The following is a 22302-nucleotide window of genomic DNA, read 5'->3' as shown; positions in this document are numbered from 1 at the left end:
AACACCACAGACACTCCTCAACATCTAAAGCTCACCATGCAAGGAGCTGTAAAGTGGGTTATCAAAAAAAAAAGATTCAAAGGGGAAAATCTTTTGATATAAAAAAATGGAATGTGTAATTCGTTGATCAAAAGGCAGCTCGTACCCAAAGAGAGTTTTAAAAAAAGAGTAAAAAACGTATTAAAATTACAGCAGATGATAAACTGAGCAGACAGCTTTCCTTGGGTCAAATAAAACATATTTCATCACATAATAATATAAAAAAACCCATTTAAATAATGATTGCATAATCCCTTCCTTTAAGAGGTACAGCTTACGATAATCTACCATTGAAATTTTATCAGAATTTGAAGTACATGTGTAATACAATAATGAACCTAAGCCTTAAGAATAGAAAAACTTTTGGAGCAGAATTTACTTTCAAATTTTAGAAAAACTGTTGGAATTGTATGTAAACAAGATGGGTATAAAACTGACATTCAGGGTACATATCAGGTTGACATAATATAGCGACGAAAATAACTTCGAGATGACTCCCTTGCGTTTGGCAATGCTTTCTTCTACTTTTACTTCCTTTAAGAAGAAATCTCAAAATAATCTGCATTTTGTTTTGGTAGGTGTTTTATGGCGCTCGCAACTAGTTAAGGTGATGTGAGCGGGCGGGACACATTACACATTTTTAGCTGGTAGGAAATTTTGAATTTTGACAGGAAGGCGGCCGAAGCCTCTCTTAGATCTTAATTTTTTAGATCACCAGGGGATCTTTAAAGTGCGCAATTTGCACACGGGCCCTCCGAGATTTTTCGCCCTTTTCCGAGAAGGCTAGGTGTTAGATCTTACCTGCCATACGATCAGGGGTGAGGCTGAAAGACAGCAGTAAGAGGGAGCTAAGGGGTAGCAGTAGAAAGGTTGTAGAAAGAGTCAGAAGCCCAAAGGAGGTGAGGAGGTGGAGGCAGAAAGTGGAGACGAATGCAGACGACAGAACAATTTTAGACAGCAGGAAAGGAGGTGAAAGGAGAAGATTTTAGAGAAAGAAAGTCCATCGTTATCCAGATTCGAACCCAGGACCTATTGAGTGAGAGGCAAACATAACCTCTCGACCATCCGTCAATCACACAACACATGTACCATTACAAGAACCATTCAGAGAATCAAAATTACGACACTCTGCCACTGAGCAAGTCTACCAAAAGTCCACAAGCTTGCAGACAGTCACTCATTATAGTGGGGTTGGTAAATACACCCCTGCATTTTCTTCTGCCATTGTTTGTCGATTGCTTCACTTTGTTCCTCACTCAGCCAGTTTCTCCAGTCACCGACTTTGCCTGAGGATGAAACACCGACAATTGAAAAAAAAGAAAGGAAAAGTGGGCGTTTTTAAGCCCACCATCGACACATTCTAGATTAGTTAGGAGGTGAGTTTCAACCATGTCTGCCAGGGTCAACTTGGATAGAGAGGTAAAGATGTACAACACCAAACAGAAAGACCCAGATACCCGATAAAAACTCCTCACCCGACTAAGACAAAGGGAAGAAAGCTGTAATAGAACTCAATATAAACAATTTCAAATGTGGCTCTCTAAATCCACTTACACAATCAGCAAACGTGATTTCCTTCTACATCCAACAGTTCAGGACATAAGAATCTTCATGGTTTTCAAAATTCAAACAATCATCTCAAATTAAACTTCCTTACTCACTCACTCTCTCCCTGTACCATATGATATCAGGTACACACAGCAGTACAGGGAGCAGTTGATGCCACACTAATTGTGTGTCTTGTTTGTTTTAGTAAAGAGATGCACATACTACATACACACAGCTATGACCATTTATTAGTAGAGCTGGAAAAAAGTAAGACAGAAAGACAGACGACAGAAACAACAGGAGGGAAAGTATAGTAGTAGGACATACCACTTGCCCCACTCCAACCACCCGCATTTGTGTGTCTTTCGACACTTCTTTCAGTTTTGTCAAGTTTAAAGGAAATGGTATAGTTTTAACACCCCTATCAGCACTATAGGGTTATTTGAGAGGCGGGACCTCCGAGTTTGACGTCCATCTCCGAAAGAGCCGAACTAAATAGGAAATTCGTGTAAAGTGCCTTATTCCCAAGGTCACAACGTCGGACCGAGCACAGTTTGTCACGCCTAAGCAGCCATAAAATTATACATATTCTCAATTTGGACAGGTCAAACATTGGTCGAAACCATAGTCCCCTGAACATCCATGTCAATAACAAACAACTGAAACGGGTGAAGGAATTTAAATATCTTGGCAGCACTTTTTCTGAAAACGGGTCCATAGACAGAGAAATAGAAATGCGAACTCAAAAAGCCAACGCTGTCACCTACCAGCTCGCACCCCTCCTATCTCATCCAAACATCTCCATGGACACAAAGAGACAGCTTGTCACCTCAATATTCATACCAACAATATGTTATCAGTGCCAGACCTGGACCTTAAGCAAAACCCATGAAAGCAAAATCACTGCATGCGAAATGAAATGTCTCCGCAAAACCCTTAACATCACAAGACGAGACAGGCAGAGAAATGAAGAAGTAAGAGCAGCTATCGGCACTGAGTCCTGCCTGCCTTACATAGAAAGACAGAGGATAAAATGGTTTGGCCACCTGTTACACATGTCATCTGACCAGCCAGGCTCGAGAGCCTTCAACACCAAGCTCTCAGGCTATAAAGGAAGAGGAAGGCCGCGCAAAAGGTGGATCGAGGGTGTCAAAGAAACCCTGAGAAAACATAACATCACAACTGAAAGAGCTGCGGGGCTGGCCTACCATAGAAAACTGTATCTCCCCTCGACGCTTAACGGCAACAGAGGATGAAAAAGTAAAAGTAAAAGTAGTAGTAAACATTGGTAAGGGCGGGACGCCCATCATTTACTACCCTCTTCACAATATAAAACATATTATTGTGACTTATCCTTTCCTTTTTAATTTAATCAAAACGTAGGTGTTTTATGCCCCCATCGACACAATTTACATCATTTGGTAGGCAGACTTTATCCGTGCCTGTCAGGCCCAACTCGGTTGAGAGGGATACAACATCCAGGCAGAAATACCGAGATACTTGAAAAAATTCTTCCGAGTTGGGAATTGAACGGAACTCGGGTCTCCTGCGTGCGACAGACAAGCGTCTAACTGCTACACCACAGATGCCAGTTGTCCTTTCGAGATAGCTGCCAATTTTCATAGGTTTGCAGAAAAAATGGTCTCGCACTAGGAAAACGAGAATCAGTGTGCATATTATGGTAAAGAAGACTAGAAAGCAAGGATGAGCTCTAAGACCATGAGCAGAAACCAAATGTTCTATTTGTGCAATTAAAATCTTAACATTATTCAGAGTCGTTATCAAGATATTCAAAGAGTTGCATTCGAAAAAGCTAGGCTTGTAGTAAAACTCAAAGTCCTTAACGTCAAGTTGATCAAAACTAGGTATTGAGCAGACAGAACATCGTAATTCTAGGAGAGCGTAATATAGATAAAATTTATTCTAAACACATGCACGATCAGGGAGAGACACCCCTTCCCAATTAGAAGGCATCGATAGTGCGTTTGTTTGGTGGCTATCATTTTGACTGTGACCTTCAAAATCAAACCGGTTCATTTTTTCAAGGTCGCGAGTCGAATTTTGATGCTATAACTTTACCAATTTCCATTCAAGTCTGCTCAAAGTGCAAAAGAAAAATACGCGTACACGTATTAAGCTCAGTAGATGGGCCCTATTTCAGACTTCTCAACACGTTACCTTTGCGGAAAAGCTTTGCTGACATGTCCTTAGCCCTCTTGGACTTCATGCTATTGAAGCTGGTTTTCTCCACTATCTCGGCCACGAATTCATCTGTGACGTCAACTTCCAAGAACTGCGCTATGCGTTTGATATTCTCCATGGGTTGAGCTTTGATGTCCTCATATTTCACAAGTAGCACAGGGTGCCTCTCTGGATTCTTGAGCAACTCGTCCCAAGACAGGTAAAAGTCAAAATATGAGCCGTAGTCCACATTTCCCTCAATCCAAAGATCAAAATAGTCGTTGAACTCTCCCGTGTAAGTGTAGAACTCCTCCAGGTTACGAACATGGTTGTAGAACGAGACAACTGTGTCTTTTGGGTTTCTTACGGTGATGACGATTTTTGTTCTGTGCTCTTTAACACCTTTTGGTAGATCGTCATACAGCATGTGAGAATTGAGCACACGTGGTGAAGACAGGGAGTCCAGGATGATGTCTGGGATAGCGTCAATCATTCCACCTAGCCCTTTTCCATATTTGGTGAGCTCCGATTTCCCGTTGACCAACATGTGGAGGATCTCGTGCACCCAGTGGCACCCAGTCTTGGGGTAGCCACCAAGCAATACGTCATCTCGTCTGATACTGACGTCGGGGATCGTCTGGAGTCTCCCTAACCCAAAAGCAGGGAACAATTTTCCGTTGAGCTTGCAAACTGGAAAGGATTTTCCACTCTTATCAGTTATTCTGTGATTACCTTTACTTCCAGTACCAGCGAAATATTTTGCAAATGGCTGCAACATTGGCAGTAGATACAAAATCACTTGATATTTGACCATCTGCTGGTACAAAAAGCTCTTGAACCTTTGCAGAAGACCCATCCTGGCGGAAAAATAGAAAAGGAGAAAATGAATAGAAATTACAAGCAAAAGTTTTAGTTTTAAAATTTACGACATTTGCAACACAATACAATCACGCAAGTGAAGAAAATTAGAAGTGTTACTCGAGAACAACATACAAACAAAAGAAAGACGAGATAAGATAAGATAAGACACATCTTTATTGTCCAGATCCTGGTACACTGGTTTGGTGTTTCACCACGTGCACACACACACACACACACACACACACACACACACGCACGCGCAGGCGTACAATCACATTCATAATAAAAATGAGCAGCAATATAAACAATACTAATCTTAAGCTAGATACATACATACTCAAAGTTATTCTGATGCATGCTCTAAGGTCATATGAATACATGTACTTATACAAGATGGTTAAGATGGAAAAATTTTGAAGGGTGATGGTAAAAATGACCTTCTGTGTCTTTCTTCGTTACAGATCAGAAGCCTAGGTCTTTTACTTCTGACTGAAGTTGTTTTTTTAGGGAACAAGGGATGTTTGTTGTCTAAAAAGATGGAATTAATTTTTTTTAGTGCAAGCTGTTATGTACAAAAACGTCCAAGTAGGGGAATATAGATATATTGAAATTGTTGATTACAGGGATTACACATACATGATATGAAAGAAGTAGTAAACCACAACAGCACATCCGCTAACCACCCACCAAACACGAGTACAAGTGTTCTCAACTGTATAATGGGGATGAGGCAAATATTCAAGCAAGAATTTTCATGAGAATAAAAAGCTTGCTACTCCAAACAACAATTCATTGTTTCATGAAATGAGCTTGGGTGTCCGACCTTAAAAAGAAAGAACCAACTAAAGGCAATATTATATATTATCAGGAGAGTGCAGAAGAATGCCACTACTAGGGATTAACTGCAGTCAAACCAGGAGCCATTTGTTCTTATACCGCACGTCATAAAAAAAAAAATTATGATTCCCCCCTCAGAAATAAAAATGGGACACTGAGACGCTGGGCCTTTAACCCACTGAAAGGGCTCTAAATCTACCACCAGGAATCAATTATGAGCCAATTGAATCCCTTTGGCAAATCTCACTGAACACTGTCCTTGATTGTCCCCCAACAAACACTGAAATCAGAAGTGCCATTAAATGTCCTTCAACAAGGCTTCTGGCCTAGATTCTTTGCTTTCAGTGGAGACCACCTTGTTGATATTCTGTCAAACGTGGGAATGTGGAAGTATTCCAGGACAGACAATTCTGTGACAACCATAGACGCATATCCATCTTGTCCTTAACTGGCAAGATCCTGGCTAGAATTCTTCTCAAACGCCTGTAGAAGCAGATCTCTTCAGATTACGTTTTACCTGAAAGTCAGAGTGGCTTCCGAACTAAAAGGGGTACAGTCGACATGTTTGCAGCCAGGCAGACCCAGGGCAAGTGTAAAGAGCAGAATAAAGCCTTACATTTAACCTTTGTTGATATACAAATGTCTTCGATACCGTGAGCCGATAATGCTTACGGAAAACCCTAGTGAAGTATGGTTGTCCGCCTAAATTTATTACAATGGTTCACCAATTTCATGACAGCATGAAAGCAAATGTCAAGAGCAATGGTGATATGTTTGAAGGATCTTGTTGTTACAACTGGGGTGAAGCAGGCCTGCGTGTTGGCACCAACACTTTTCTGCATCGTGTTATCAGCGATGATGCATGAGGTGTTCCAGAGCTCCCCTTCTGGCATTGATATCAGTTACAGGCTGGATAGCAAAGTCTTTGACTCTCGTAGGATGGAGGCAAAAACAAAAGCTAACATGATTCTGTGGACTGGTATTTGCCGATGACTGAGCATTGCTTGCTCATGAAGAATTCAGCATGCAAAACTGTGTTGATCATTTTTCAAATGTATTGAGAACTTACAATAAACACAGCAAAGACAGGAGTTCTCTTTCATCCTGACCCTGGTGATACGCTACCTAGGCAGCATAATCAAAACTGACGGCGGCACAAAGGAAGACATCATGAACAGACTCGGCAAGGCAATATCTGTACACAGAAGCATGATCAACATCTGGAAGTCAGGACAGTTTAGTACATGTATACAAACTAAGTTAAAGCTGTATAACAGCTATGTACTATTCACACTCCTATATGGAGCTGAATGCTGGAGGATGACTGATCATGACCGTGCCAAGCTATCTTCCTTTCATACAGCCAGCTTACACTAAATACTCAGAATCTTCAGGCCCGACAAGATTTCCAACGCAGATCTGTTACGTAAATGTAAGCAAGAGGACATGACCACCATAATAAAAAGGAGAAGATGGAGATGGATCTGACATGTTCTGAGAAGAGAACCCGACTCCATTGTGAAGACTGCCCTCCACCGGACACCCGAAGGACGTCGAAAAAGGGGCAGACCCAAACTGACCTGGAGACGCAGAGTAGAGTTTGAAATGAAGTCCTGGAATCATTCGTGGTGAACGCTGACCAAGATGGCCCAGAACAGACAGAGCTGGAGATCCTTTGTTGCTGCCCTAAACGCCAGATGGCGTAATGGGTAGTAAGTAAGTACTGGTGATACGCAGACTCTCCCTCTTAAAATCAAAATACATAAAACTACACTGAACAATGTTGAAAGCTTTTAATACTTTGGCAGCACACGATCTTCAAATGCCCGCATCAATGCTGACATAGTTTTACGTATGAATAAAGCTAGTGGATCCTTTGGAAGACTGAGCAAGAGTCTGGGACTGCTGTGGCATTCCCACTGCCTGAAAATATCTCTGAAGGACTTCAACATAAAATCTTCGACACAGGAGAGCCAAGATTCTGACAGATGCAGTAGTGGGGAGCAAATCATATGACACTTCACAAATTTAACAAGAAAAGCTAAAACCAAGAAAAAAGCCCACAAGCTGCGTACACCCACAAGTGGAAGTGGAGCTTTTAAAATTCAAAGCGTGACCATTTTTCTCTGACACAATTGGTCTCATCAGCCCCAGTAGAAGCCACAAGTCATCTATATCCTTTAATCTTTCAAATTCTTCTATTCCGCGGGAGAAATATGCTCCTCTGCGGATGTCTTGGTCAGCGTCAGACATTGATGGGCGAGCTATTATCATTATTATCATTAATAAATTAAAAAGAATACTGACTGAAAGCATACCGTTCAACAGACAGGAGCATGTCTAGTCTAGCACAATTATAACGACACATCAAAGTGAAACATTACATCATTGTCCGCTCAAACTGAGGCTTACTGGTAGAGTACATGTATACAGTTTCGATAACTTAATTTCTTTCGGTTCTTACCGTGTATAAAACAAAACAAACCCAAACAAACAAACACCCTCCCACCAAAAAACAACAACAAATATAATAACAACTAAACAAACCCCAAACAAAAAGAAAAACAAAACAAAGATCGTTAACTCGAACATGGGTTCACATGGCGAGGATGACCAAAAGAAGCTTACATTGCATGTAGTGATTTAGCTAAGCACCTATTATATGTTTACCTACCCTGAAAATCACTTGTTAGATCTCGATATAAACATGCATGCACACACACACAAGCAACTGTCCGGGCCTCAAGACTCAAGTGAACGAATGCTCGCAGTGGGACAAGCATGTGTAAGCCTAACACTAACATGCAACATGTATGAGAGTTGCAACAGACAGCTGAAGAGAGCGATTGCTGGGTCATTAAGTGGGTCGAAAGCGGGGACAGAGGTCACACAGTTAGGCTGAGGCCTAGGCTAGCCTAGGGGGCACACCATCAATAGAGTTACGTCATTTCTCACTTGAGGGTCACGCCGGTGTTTACTTTAACTCTAGGCCAATATAGGCTATCATTTCATCAGATAACGGATGCATCATGTGTATTTGAAAGGATTGTTGTACACTGGCTGACCCCGGCCGGTTTGCATGAAACCGGTCGTTGTGCAAGTGGTTGGATTTTTACTTTATCTTGAAGCGCCTAATGACACCACGGAGTGGGCGCTGAAAGAAGAGGTCAATATCATTTATTTTAGTTTTAGTAGAGGTTTTACGGCGCTCGCAACTGCATAATGTCATATGAGCGCCAGAAGATTAGAGGCGTTACAAGAGAGTAACAAACATAAACAAGAAGAAGAGGAATTAATAGGGACGATAGATGTTTGACAAGAAAGAAGGAGCAAACCACACCAGAGCACCCACCAACCACCCACATCATTTATTTATTACAGGTATTTCTAACAAATTATAGAAGGCATGAAGGCTTAGTTTGTGACCTTTGACCAGTCCCAGCTGTTCAGAGACGCGGTAGCGGCGTGTGAGTGGGCTACAAGCTAAACAAACAAAACTAGATACCACCAGGAATACTGACTGTGCACTCAGGCGGACAGACAAACAGCAACACATGCGGGCAGAAATAGAAGCAGGACCTACCCAACCCCCTAACCCCCCCCCCCCCAAAAATTAAAAAAAAAAAAATTTATTATATAAAATATCCGCCATGATGTTGTTGTACACACAGATACCTTACAAATACAAGTCAATGACTATAGTAAAGAATGCAAGCTCTCAAACTTTTAGTTAGCTTAGCTTAGTAAGAGTATTACGGCGCTCTCAATGGCACGTTATGAGCGCACTTCTAAACTTAGCACAAATTGTTCACAAGTAAAAAAAACCTCTTAGTAGACGGTTCAGCTGGTGCACAGCACAGCTCGATTGTTTGCAGTCATAACAACCATTTTCAAAAACCCAGCATATCCGTCTTGACTATAATAAAACGGTATCGGTATTTATAATTTGTAGCAAGGGGTAGATCTAATTCAATTTCCCCCCCTTCTGTTTGGTGTTTATTTAACGCAAATCGGTTTAAAGGGGGCGGGGTGAGAGGGAGGTTTGTGATAAAAACGTGCATGCGCTTAGAGGTGGGATAGCTTGGAGTTAAGTCTTTTGGGGGCTTCTAAAAAGCCATGTACCCACCATGGCGACTGTACATCATGTATAGGAAGGTGAGGTATCGAAATGGCGATTAGCTGATTCACGGATCGACAGTCGACACATCGGCGGGATAGAAAACCAAACAAACGTTAATGTGGAACCATAAATAATTTGAATTAATTATAAAATCGATACACGACCTTGCTATTTTGAGAGATTCAAAATGATTTATTGATTTGAAAGGCCTTTGGCCCATACATCCACATATTTTAACATATGGTTCGGCAATTACATACATTGGTGCAGCACATTGGATGTTTAACATAAATTGGACATGCACGCCCACATACACGCATGCACGCACGCACACACGCACGTGACGCACACACATACACACTCATACTCACACACATACTTACATACATACATACATACATACATACGTACATACATATACATACATATACATACATACATACATACATACATACATACATACATACATACATACATACATACAAACATAAGATCAAACAGAAATAGAACTTCCACACAGTGCTATGAATGAGGCAGCGAGAAAAATCGGGACATGTTTCACTCTGAGAAGTGATCAGAATACCATTGTCTTTTTCATACACATATACATTTAAAATAGTACCCATTACAGTAGATACAGAGTTACATATGCGAGTGAATACCTTTTCCCTAGGACAGACGTGTCCGTATAACAACATAATTTAGGAATGAGATTAACTTTTTAGAATAGACTTCATCTGAACAGACTAATATGCCATTGAGCTTAGACATTGGCCCTTCCGGTGTCTGAAGTCTGACGCACTCTGGTAAAAGCTGCTCTCGTATTTCATTATATCGTGAACATTAATTTTCTACATGCTTTTCATTACACTGGAGGCAACGATTACTGTCGACAATACCCAACCGGAACAGATTATTTTTCAACGACAAACTGAAAGTTCTGAGTAATGCAAGGATCCTTCTACCTCTTGCAGAGATGGTGAATGAGAGGTACGGTGCAGGGCTTAACGTAGGGTGGAAGTCCAGGTACTCAGGATAAACGCCAGACACCCTAGAACGCCAGTCCTGGTAACTAATATTTATAAGTCTTTCCTTTACTTGAGATAGGAAAATATTTTTATCACCAACATTTTTAAAAATCCACGCATATCCAAACCCTATTGTACATAAAAGTTTCCTCATGTCAGTGGCCCAGCTGTACCGATTATTTTGGTCATGTGCATACGCTTGCAAATAACATTTCTTAGCATACCTATTATTATCCATTACCAGTAATTTATACCAATATTTTATTGCTCGTAGATGATAAGTGGCATACAAATAATGACGTCCACATTCCCCCATTGCCAAAATATTTGCGGACGTTCTACCAATGTTTAGGACGGCCTTGCAGAATTTAACGTGTACCTGCTCTACTTTATCATACTTCTTCACCCCCATACTTCACAATCGTACAAAAGTAATGGCTTAATTTTGATGTCAAAAATGTTGAACAAAGTTTGGACATTCAAGTGCTCATATCTTTTACTTACACATCTCACTCTGGAAGTGAGCCTTGTTGCTTTACAACATAAGTTTTCTATACATTTTGACCATAAAAAGCGGGAAGAAAATATCACTCCTAGGTAGCTTATGTACGTGGTTACGTTTATGCTTTTCTTTTTGTAAAACCATTTTTCAGAGCTCTTTAGCACGCCTCCATTTCTAAAAACAATCATTTTTGTCTTTTCCAAATTTACAGACAGTCCCCATTGGTTACAATACTTCTCCAAACAATTGATCTTCCTTTGCATGTCTACACTATTATCTGAAAATAAGCATATATGTCATCTGCGTACATTAAATTGCGGGTTTGTTCATCATTGCTTAATAGCTCAACTCCTTTAACAACACTGTTTTTCAACATCAATTCAAATTCAGAAACATACATAATTGAACAAAAGTGGGCTAAGAATACATCCTTGACGAACACCAGACTAGCAATTAAAGTATTCCGTATTCATGCTGGCCAGTACGGACAGAGCACATACCTTCCGAGTACATACTTTGTAGTAATATTAACATTTTCCCTCTCAAGCCTCTTTTCCTCAAGACTGCCCACAGTTTTTCATGGGGGACGCAGTCAAATGCTTTGGAAAAATCAACAAAAGGTACACAGAAGCGCCCACGTTTCTTTGAAAGGTACTTTTGGACTATTGATTGAAGCGAGAAGATATGATCGATAGTGCTATAACCTTTACGAAACCCTGCTTGCGATTCTGGAATTACATTGGTCTGCTCGGCCCATTCCGCTAGTCGTGAATGCAATATACTAGACATTATCTTGGATAAGATATTTAGAAGTGCAATGCCCCTGTAGTTGTTTGCATCTGAAGGACTTCCTTTCTTGAGGATAGGATGTATTAGTGCTTGACACCACATTTTTGGGTACTTCCCTGTGTTTAAAATGACATTAAACAAAAAACACAGGTATATTATCAAGGAAGGACATGCATTAGAATAGAATTCAGGACCAATCCCGTCACATCCGCTAGCCTTTCCTTTCTTCCGTTTTCTCAGAACACTTTGAACTCCAGAAGTCGTGATTTCATTATCACACAGGTATAAATTTGTGTCTAAATCCTCATTTGTTAAAACTACTTCATGATCAACTTGTGTCTGTAATAAATCCTCTGATGATTCATTATTTCTGGGATTTAGCAAGTCTTTAAAATGACAATAAAATTGCTCTGGTGCTATTTTGAGAGAGAGAGAGAGAGAGAGAGAGAGAGAGAGAGAGAGAGAGAGAGAGAGACAGACACAGAGAGAGAGAGAGAGAGAGAGAGAGAAGGGGGAGAGACGAGAGAGAGAGACGAGAGAGAGAGAGAGAGAGAGAGAGAGAGAGAGAGAGAGAGAGAGAGAGAAGGAGAGAGAGTCAGAAAGAGATGAAAAGGAGTGAAAGGTAGGGGGGGAGAAGAGGGAGGGAAGGATAGACAGATAGATCGATAGATAGATAGACAGATAGATAGATAGATAAATAGATAGATAGATCTAGGGAGATAGGGACACACACACACATACACACACCCTTCTAAGTTACTAAGGTGGCATATGAGTGGCAGAGGTTTCACCAGTGGGGGAGTTGCGTTTCCTGTTGGAAGGTGAATGAGGCAATCTTCGTTTATTTTTGTTTTGTTTGAGTAAAGAGAAGCACGTCGGCACAATAGTGGTCATTTAGTGCTGGGAAAAAGTAAGACAGACAAAAAGAAACAACAGTGGGAAAGTAAAGAAATGGGTCGTGTCAGTTGAGTCTCCAACCACCTGCTCGATTCAACAGTTTTGAGTTTGAGTTTGAGCAAAAAAAAATCACATCGACACAATAACAGTCATATATAGTGCAAGACAGATAGAAACAACAGAGGGAAAGGAAAGACGTGGAACAACCAGTGGCGCCCTCTAACCACTCGCAATTCAATGTAGGCCTGCATATCATGCATGTATCAATTACTTAAATCTATTTGGGTGTGGAAACTTTTATCACCACGTGAAGTCTACTAACACCGGCTGTGATTAAAATTAATCTGATGCAAAGCGCCGTTTAAAATAAAAAAAAAAAAATAGTAGAGGGTTTTACGGCGCTCGCAACTGCATAAGGTCATATGAGCGCCAAGGGGTGGGTGTCAACAGAGAAGTCTTTACAGGGAATCAGACTTACTCTGCTCACCTCTCTAGCTTTAACAGTTCAAGGTCTGCTTCAACTATCAAGGCACCCCGGAAATAGCAGGTCACAAGAGAGTGACAAACATACAAAAGAAGTAGAGGAAATGACAATAGTAAGGGTTAGAAAGAAAAAGCAGCAGTTCCCTGTTGTAGATCAGGCACAGTTATGAGCGTGACATGAATCAGCCCATTTACAATTCTACAGAGCTTGAACGAGAAATACCCCCCCCCCCCCCCCCCCCTTGGGAATGGCTTAAAGACACTACAGTCAGTGGCACTGCCCCGGGGGGAAATTGCGCCGTTGAATAAGACACTATTTATATGATTTGTAGAATAATATTCCTTTTTATTATTAATAGAGGCCTTAATAACATAATTTTGATCATATAGGAGGTGGTTTCGACCCCGCTTGTCAGGGCCCACCCTGACTGAGAGAAACAGAAGTCCAAGAAGAAAACCACCAGATGCTCGATAAAAATTCTCATCACATGGGAATCAAACTCTGGTCTCTTGTGACCGATTGTGAAGTGCTTCCTTCACAGAAGACGTCGGTTTTAGCATGTTCAACATCCTACAAGATTGGTAACCAGAGAAATGATACTGTTCTCTCTATGTTGCCAATATTCAGCACAAAAAAGACTCTCCTCGTGTCTCTTTCGAAGATGGGGGTCAATTAGTCTCTACTACGTTTTTATCACGTGATCATGAATTCACACCTGGTTCCAGGACCAGATAAGTGTTTTCTATCCCCAACAACACAATTCGTAACTGTGGTGTCTTAAGTACACAGAGATGAGAGGATGAGTTAATAAGGCGAAAGCTGTGATCAGGTTTGTCTTTATTCTTGTGCAGTCGTACAATAGTGGTCAGGTAACATTTGCGTTTTTAGCGGGTTTTCGGCAATAGGGCGATAACATAGAGAGCGCCGAAACTTAAGCGGCTGAAGATCGACGCCGACAGGCGCCAGTCGGTGTCTGCTCGACTCCACATAGAGGGCGCCTATTGCCGATCCCTTTAAGCTCGCGTCGCACAGATCTACTGTTGTCTAGTCTGCCTACATCTACCGTATCTAGAATTTAGTTCTAGGTCTTGAGTGATTGCAAATTTACAAGAATGGACTCGTCATCCGAGAGGGGGAGGGGGAGAGGAGGAGAGAGGGGGAGAGAGAGGAAGAGAGAGAGGGAAAGAGGGGGAGGGGAGAGGGAGGGAGGGAGAGAGAGAGGGGGGAGGGAGGGAGGGAGAGAGAGGGTGAGAGGGAGGGGAGAGAGAGGGAGGGGGAGTGGGAGAGGGAGAGGGGGAGAGGGAGGGAGAGAGGAAAGGAGAGGGAGGGAGAGAGAGGGAGGGAGAGAGAGAGAAGAGAGAGATGATCATGATGATGATAATCATCATCATTATTGTTATAAATGCATATTATCATTATCATACAAGAATGGTGAAATACATTAAATTTGTGAATAAACCGATTTTCTTACCTTCACATTTCGTATTTCTGCTGCAATCTCTGTCCATAACTTGTCGATTACATTCCTGTTGGCATGCAGTTTATGACGTTATTCCCAAAAAGGGTTTCTTTTGTACACGCACGCAATGACTCATGACTCTTTTGTACAGGCACGCAATGACTCATGACTCTTTTGTACAGGCACGCAATGACTCAGAAATGAAATGTGAAGGTAAGAAAATCGGTCTATTCACAAATTTAATGTATTTCATCATTCTTACCAAATACCACTCTTCACAAGTTACAACGTTTTCAAAATCATGCTGCTAGGCTTGTACTAAAGAAAAAGAAGAGGGAACACATTACTCCTATGTTAAGGACGTTGCATTGGCTTCCCGGGTCAGCTCGAATGTCATATAAAATTGCAATATTATGTCATAAATGTGTCAATAGCAAAGCTCCCTCATATCTTAGTGATCTCATCCAGATTTATGTTCCAGCTAGATCTAGATCACTAAGATCAGGCGATCAGTGTCAGTATCTTTTAAGAGTTCCTAGAAAAGGGGATAAAAAATTAGCTGAAAGATCGTTCGCCCACCTTGCTCCGTCAGTTTGGAACTCTCTTCCCCAACCCTTGAGACATTCATCTGAGTCTAAATTTTTAAAAATCTTTAAAGACACATTTAATGACATCCTTTTTGGTCTGTAGATCTTATGTTCTTTGGTCTGTAGATTCATGTTCAATACAATGTTATGTAAATGACTATGTATCCATTTATGTATTTTGTGAATTGCATTGTGTAGATTTATTTTATGCTCATTTCGTGACGATGTGTAAGAGTGCGCGTGTGATAAGCAAGTAGATGTGTGTTCGTGTGTGTGTGTGTGTGTGTGTGTGTGTGTGTGTGTGTGTGTGTGTGTGTGTGTGTGTGTGTGTTTGGCATACATGTGTGGGCACATGTGTGCGTGTTATGTGTTCGTGAGTGTGTATGTGTGTGTGTGTATGTGTGTATTTGTGTTTGTGTGTGTGTGTGTGTGTGTGTGTGTGTGTGTGTGTGTGTGTGTGTATGAGTGTGTATTTTTGTGTTTGTGTCGCAGGCGTGAATATTGTTCGTACATGTATTTTTATGTAAAGCGCCTAGAGCTGTGTTTACACGGGAGAGGGCGCTACAGAAATGATCTTCATTATTATTATTATTATTGTAATTCGACATCCATTTTGACAAGACACGACACAGCCAGATAAGTAGATCTCTAGACGCACAACGAAAGACTACACAGGCCTCGTCTCTTCAAAATCACACTCTACTAACACAGTAAAGCCAAGATATCTAGATCTAAATTCTAGATCTAAGAAAAAAAATTAATTAATTACACCACAACACAGCTGGTATTGATGAAGCATATTTTTTAAGGGAACCCCCCCCCCCCCCACAAATTTTCTTAAATATTGCTTAAAATGTAATTCTGCTCGGCGACCACCCTATTTTGACGATGCTGATTTCAAAAATGTAATTAGTTTTTGTCTACCGTGAAGCAGCAGCTCTGAAATGGCCATTTAAAATTGTCCCCAGTCCAGTCGGATGACGTCACAAACCACTGAACCCGAGTTGGCGTCTATTGAGAGTTCGCGACCTCGGTGCTTTCTTGTCGTACCTCCATTTTTAATAACAGTGAAAACAATTCATAACAAAGAGTGAGTTAAAGAAGAAGTCTCATTTTCACTGTTAAAAAAAAAAAGGAAATACGACAAGAAAGCACTGCGGTCGCGAGTTGACAGCGAGACGCCCTTCCCAGTTTTTCGGCGTAGGCCTAATAAGAATGTAGTTTGGATTTAATTCCGATAAGGCCGACAACGCCGATCCCAGTTTAAAGCCGCCTGCAAGTCTGCCAGCTCTATGTGGGGCAAGTTGGAAATCATAAGGGAATTTTTTATACCTATCGGCGCTTACTGAGTCAGTCTCCGAAATTGGCGTTCTCTGTTTTCGCCCCTAGTTTGGATTCCGATAAAGCCGACAACGCCGATCCGAGTTATGCCAGAGTGGACTATTGGGGCCAAAATTAGATTACATCACACCCCTCTTCCTTCTTTAAAAAAAAATTGCAATATTTTTTTGTAGCGTCATCTGCTGTGAATTACTTGTAAGGCGGATGGACAATTTGTGAATGTAATGTTAGGTAGGCCTTATGTTATTAATTAGTAGATCTAGCCAATATAATGGTAGTCGAAGTAAAATTGGAATATATCATACTTTTGTAATGGGGGTATGGGTGGCTGAGAAAGATATACAGGTCGGTGCCGGTACAGGTTATGTTAAAATTATGTGATTCAAAGGAATTAGATCTAGATCCATACAAAATATGAGATACGCGTATTAGTAGTATTACGGATTGGGTGACCACAGTTCAAATTCAGTTGCTATAATTCGTGTGGCAGTTACAAGTAGGCCCACAAGGGAATAAAAGTCCATGAGTATACCAAATATAATTACAGAGTCTCTTGAACTTGAACAGAAAATGTCTCCTCCTTGATTTGGCGTGTGACACAATTGTAATGAGCTGCAAATAACTTGATTACATGGTATTACTAGTATTAGTATTAGGGTTACACTGCACACAGAAGACAAAAACAAACATGTAATGAGGTTGGGTAGACTGCCCAGGTCTGAATATTGAAGGAGGGGATTATTCTGCCCCTGAGTCCTTCAATGGTGAGACAATAAAATTTTTAGAGGTTTAACTTGACGGGTGGTTTGACCACTCTGTTGGACCTTCGAAGCTGTGGAGTAGGTCGATAAGGGTCAGCAAAGGTAGGAAAGTTAGGTGGTTGAGGGGCTGTTTTAACCGTTGGAACAGCTACCGGGCATGTCGGTGTGGATCGAATTAAACAGGGATCAGGAAGATCGGAAGGCTTCGATGTTTTGGTGTGTACCATCTGATCAGCATGTCTTCTCCATGTAACACCTGGTGAGGTCTCCACAGTGCACGACAGAGGACCTGTTTGGGATTTGATGATTCCATGTACCCAGGAATTGCTTCCACGGCAATCTCTAATGAGGACATTCTTGCCAGGATCGAAAGTACGTGGGCGAGCTTGGGAATGATGTCTGATCTGGTCGCTCTGCTTCTGAAGAACTCTGTCGAAGAGACATGGTTTCAGGATCGAAACGTGAACGAGTGTTTCTGCCCAGAATAAGTTTTGCTGGTGACTCTCCTGTTGTGGCGTGTGCAGAATTTCGGTATGCCAGCAGAAAACGTGAAAGTTTCATGTGCAGTGAGCCTTCGTCCGATTTCGCAGATTTCATGGCATGTTTGAAGACTTGAACAAAGCGTTCTGCAATGCCGTTTGTTGAAGGATGGTACGGGGCACTTGTGATGTGCTTATGCCGTTGTGTCGCAGGAAGCTTTTGAACTCTTCAGAAGTAAATTGTGGACTGTTGTCACTGACGAGTTGGGTCGGAAGTCCAAACCTTGCGAAAATTGTGGTCAGAATGTCCATTGTAGCGCTGGAGGTAGTCGAAGTTGTGGGTATCACTTCGGCCCATTTTGTGTACGCATCAATGACGATCAGGAACATGCAATTCATAAATGGACCTGCATAGTCTGTGTGTATGCGTTGTCACGGTTTTTCTGGAAACGTCCATGGGTGCAGTGGTGAACTTTGTGGGTCTGGTTGTGAATACATGCAGCCAGTACAACCTTTGGTCATTTGTTCTATGTCCTTGTCCAGTCCTGGCCACCAGAAGTATCCACGAGCCATGTTCTTCATTTTGACTATGCCTAGATGACCTTCATGCAGTTGTTGAACAATAGCTCGTGAACCCCACATTAAGCATCCTTGGTGCACGCTGAGTTCACCTTGTCTGTTCATATAGGGCTTCATGTCACCTGGAACTTGTTGAGGCCAACCGTTTTGTGTGAAGTGGGTGACCTTTGACAGGATGGTGTCAGTTCTTGAGACCTTGTTAATGTCCGATGCACTGATTAGCAGTCCTATGAGGATTTCATTATAATACATCTCTTCCATTTCACTGTCATCTGTGCTTCTCACAGATAATGGAAGTCTTGACAGAGTGTCTGCGTTGGCATTGCTTTTGGAGTTCCTGTATTATATGGTGTAGTTGGATCCTGATAGGAATGCAGCGTAGCGTTGCTGGCGTGCTGCCGATGTGGCTGGACTGGAATGCCTGTGTTCGGCCCGAAAACAAACTTCAGAGGTTGGTGATCTGCGATGAGTGTAAAGAGTTGACCACAGATGTAGTCGTAGAATTTCTTGACACTCCACACAATGGCGAGAGCTTCCTTGTCTATTTGGGAGTAATTTCTTTCCGCTGGAGTCAGAGTTCGAGAGGCATACGCTATTGGACGTTCTTCATTGTCCTTTGTAATGTGTGACAGCACAGCACCTATGCCGTAGGGTGAAGCATCACAGGCAAGTCTGTGAGGAAGGTCTGGCGTGTAGCAGATCAGTACTTCCTCTGATGCAATTATGTCTTTTGCCTGCTGAAATGCTCTGCTGCACTCAGTAGACCAGACGAAAGGCGTGTTGTTTTGCAACAGCTCGTGGAGCGGCTTTGCAATGTGTACAATGTTCTTGGGGAACTTCAGGTAGTAGTTGAGTAGTCCCAGAAATGGCCTGAGCTGGGTTTTGTTCTCAGGAGTTGGGGCATTGACTATGGCATCAACTTTTTCTTTGGTTTTGTTGAGTCCATGTTTGTCGATTTTGAACCCGCAGAAGACGACTTCCTCTTGGAAGAATTTGCATTTATCCAGGTTGGCCTTTAGATTTAGACCGTTATCTTCCAGCCTTTTTAGTACTTCTGCAAGATTTTCCAGGTGCTTCTTATCGTTTTCGCCTGTGATGATTATGTCGTCCTGGTTGCACTGGACACCTTCTGCCCCTTGGAGTATTTAGTCAATTGTGTGTTGCTAGATAGCAGGCGATGACATGATGCCAAAGACCAAACGGTTGAAAACATATAGGCCTTTGTGTGTGTTAATGGTGGTGAGAGGTCTGGACGACTCATCAAGGGGAAGCTGAAGACAGGCCTGGCGAAGATCGATCTTGGAGAATTTTTCTCACGCTCCCAGTTGGGCGAAGAGATCTTCAATCCTTGGGAGGGTGTATTGTTCTGCCTCAAGGACTGGGTTGATTGTGATTTTGAAATCACCGCAGATACGTACGTCCCTAGAGCGTTTGAGAACTGGAACTATTGGAGTTGCCCACTCGGAATGGGTGGTCTTTGTCAGAATCCCAGCTGATTCCAGTTTGTCCAATTCTTTCTCGACCTTCTTTGTGAGAGCGTAGGGCATGGGTCTCGCCTTCAGGAACTTTGGTTGAGCCTAGTGTTGGATTGTGAGTCTTGCCTGGTGGCTTTTTGCTTTTCCCATCCCTTCAGTGAAGACTTCTTTGTGTGTGGTTAGTAACTGTTGCAATTTGGTATGCGAGTCCTGAGAAGTAGAGGCAGGAATTGATGTTTGCTGAATCTGTTTAAGGTCATGCCACTGAAGCTGGAACTTTTGCAGCCAGTTTCGTCCAAATAACGGATTGCTGCCTTTTTGAACAATGCACAGGGGCAGCTTCTTCTCGACATTATCGATTTTTACCAACACCTCAGCAACTCCCAGCGGCCGCACTTGCTCCCCTGTGTAAGTTTGAAGTACAGTGTTGCTGGTATGCAGTGTTGGCTTTGTGTCGAACAATTTGCAGTAGTCCTGCATTGACATGATGCTCAGACTGGAGTCAGTGTCCAATTAGTGATTTGCTTCGCATTGACGAAGGGATGGACCCACATTTTATTGGGCGAACCATTGCACTGGTGAATGCTGAAGAAGTCCACTGTTTCAGTGTCTTCGTCTAGTTGATGTACCTTTCTTGGTTGATGTCGCTTCGGTTGACTATTGTGAGGTCGAAATGCAGGTTTGGGTTTGGGGTTTGGTTTGCCTTTGGGTTTGGATGACCTGCACACTGACTGAATGTGTCCACTTTTGTGACACATGTTACACTCTGCCTCGCGAAAGTAGCAGTCAGATCTTGCATGATTTGTTTTCCCACAAGATTGACATGGGGGATACTTCCGTGTTGGTTTGTAGTTTTGAACTGCATGCACATGTGTCGATGTGCTGGATCCCGTTGAGGACGTGTGCAGCTCGTTTGCATCCCGACTGGCCATTTCAAGAGCAACCGTTTTGTCATATGCTGTCTTGAAAGTAAGGTGTTCTTCTTGGAAAAGGCGTTTTTGAATTGTTGTGTCCCGTAGACCACAGACAAGCCTGTCTCGCAATGACTGATCCAGATGATCGCCGAAGTTACAATGTTCGCTGAGCCTTTTGATTTCTACTATGTAGGCCTGAATTGACTCATTTTCTCTCTGGTTGCGGTTATGAAACCTGTATCTTTCTGCAATTTCTAGAGGTTGCGGGAAAAGATGTGCATTCAAAATCGTTCTCAATTGAGCATTTTATGTCTTTGTAGAAGGCATATCAGGCGCCGTGAGGGATCGTAGTAATTGATAGGTCTTGGGCCCGATACAAGCGAGCAACGCTGCAGCCCTCTTTGCCTCTGCAACACCATTTGCAATGAAGTATTGCTCTAACCGTTCAGAGTAGTTCTGAAAAGTCTCCGTTGCGCTGTCGAACGCGTCAATCTTCATCGAAGGCATGCTTGGAGAAAATTAGTCTACCTCGTCGCCAGTTGTGGTGTATTAAGTCTTAAGTACATAGAGATGAGAGAATGAGTTAAGAAGGCGGAAGCTGTGATCAGGTTTGTCTTTATTCTTGTGCAGTCGTACAATAGTGGTCAGGTAACATTTGCGTTTTTAGCGGGTTTTCGGCAATATGCCAGAGTGGACTATTGGGGTCAAAATTAGATTACATCACAGTAACCACTTAAAAGGCGGGCTGCTAGGACCCTATCGGTCAGGAATGTTAAGACGTCTTGAGCACTTCACAGTTTCGAAGAAGACTTGTTGAAAAACATAATTTCTGTGTGTACCAAAGTGAAGCAACGGCCTTCCACTATGACATGACGTAACTAACCACAAACGAGCAAAAAGATGTTTCTGTCTCAGTGGGGTCTGAATAAATATACAAAACATGAAACCCCATTCATTTCTTGCAATATAATAATATCATTTATACTTTTCATTCAACCTGGGGGCAGATCAAAAGTTCTGCATTCAAGCAGACCTACTCTGTGTTAAAAAAAAGGCTTGACATCGACCAGAAATAATAAAGAACTTCGCTGCCTCAAGCTAATACATAATACCCTGAGTCTGAATCACTTCCCCAACAGAATTTCAGTTTGTAAAGACCAAACAAGTCTGAGTGTGCTAACAATGTAATAGGCCCTACATACAATGTAAACAGAGCCCCTGCCACTGTGTGAATAATGAAAAGACAACATCCTACTCCTGAAATGTGCTGGCAAGACTAGGCACAGAGTACAATTACAGTTGAACATGCTTTGACGGCCACCTGTCCATATGACATCTCCCCCCCCCCCCTTATTATGACACTCTTCAAGATACCCATCCATCTGAATGATCATTTTTCTCCTTGATAATGGGTGGCAGTC

At 42.0% G+C, this 22302-nt stretch overlaps 1 protein-coding gene across 2 annotated transcripts; it reads right to left on the bottom strand.

The window, feature by feature from the left end:
* Nucleotides 1–948: 948 nt before the first annotated feature.
* On the bottom strand, nt 949–8313 carry LOC101850029 (sulfotransferase 6B1). Of its 2 annotated transcripts, none has more exons than XM_013086607.2 (3): nt 8141–8313; nt 3766–4625; nt 949–1325 (listed from the first exon to the last, which is right to left on the bottom strand). In XM_013086607.2, exons 2-3 carry the CDS (start codon nt 4622–4624, stop codon nt 1213–1215), a joined length of 972 nt encoding a protein of 323 aa, XP_012942061.1. In that variant the 5' UTR covers nt 4625; nt 8141–8313; the 3' UTR covers nt 949–1212. The 2 variants fall into 2 exon arrangements, with proteins under 2 accessions (XP_012942061.1, XP_035827594.1); XM_035971701.1 differs by lacking the exon at nt 8141–8313 and adding an exon at nt 7785–7819.
* Between the last annotated feature and the right edge of the window lie 13989 nt (nt 8314–22302).

This window comes from Aplysia californica, unplaced genomic scaffold (genome assembly GCF_000002075.1).
Source record: "Aplysia californica isolate F4 #8 unplaced genomic scaffold, AplCal3.0 scaffold00485, whole genome shotgun sequence".
Classification (NCBI taxonomy): domain Eukaryota; kingdom Metazoa; phylum Mollusca; class Gastropoda; order Aplysiida; family Aplysiidae; genus Aplysia; species Aplysia californica.
Note: the sequence above shows the minus strand (reverse complement) of the source record. Positions and strands in the feature narration are given on the sequence as shown.

What these genes read in the sequence shown, in the direction of transcription:
- LOC101850029 (XM_035971701.1), bottom strand. Translation starts at nt 7,804, where the DNA reads ATGCTCCTGTCTGTTGAACG. An exon ending in ATGCTCCTGTCTGTTGAACG is followed by an intron (nt 4,626 to 7,784) that starts GTATGCTTTCAG and finishes TTTTTCCGCCAG; the next exon opens with GATGGGTCTTCTGCAAAGGT. An exon ending in AGCAAAGCTTTTCCGCAAAG is followed by an intron (nt 1,326 to 3,765) that starts GTAACGTGTTGA and finishes TTTCATCCTCAG; the next exon opens with GCAAAGTCGGTGACTGGAGA.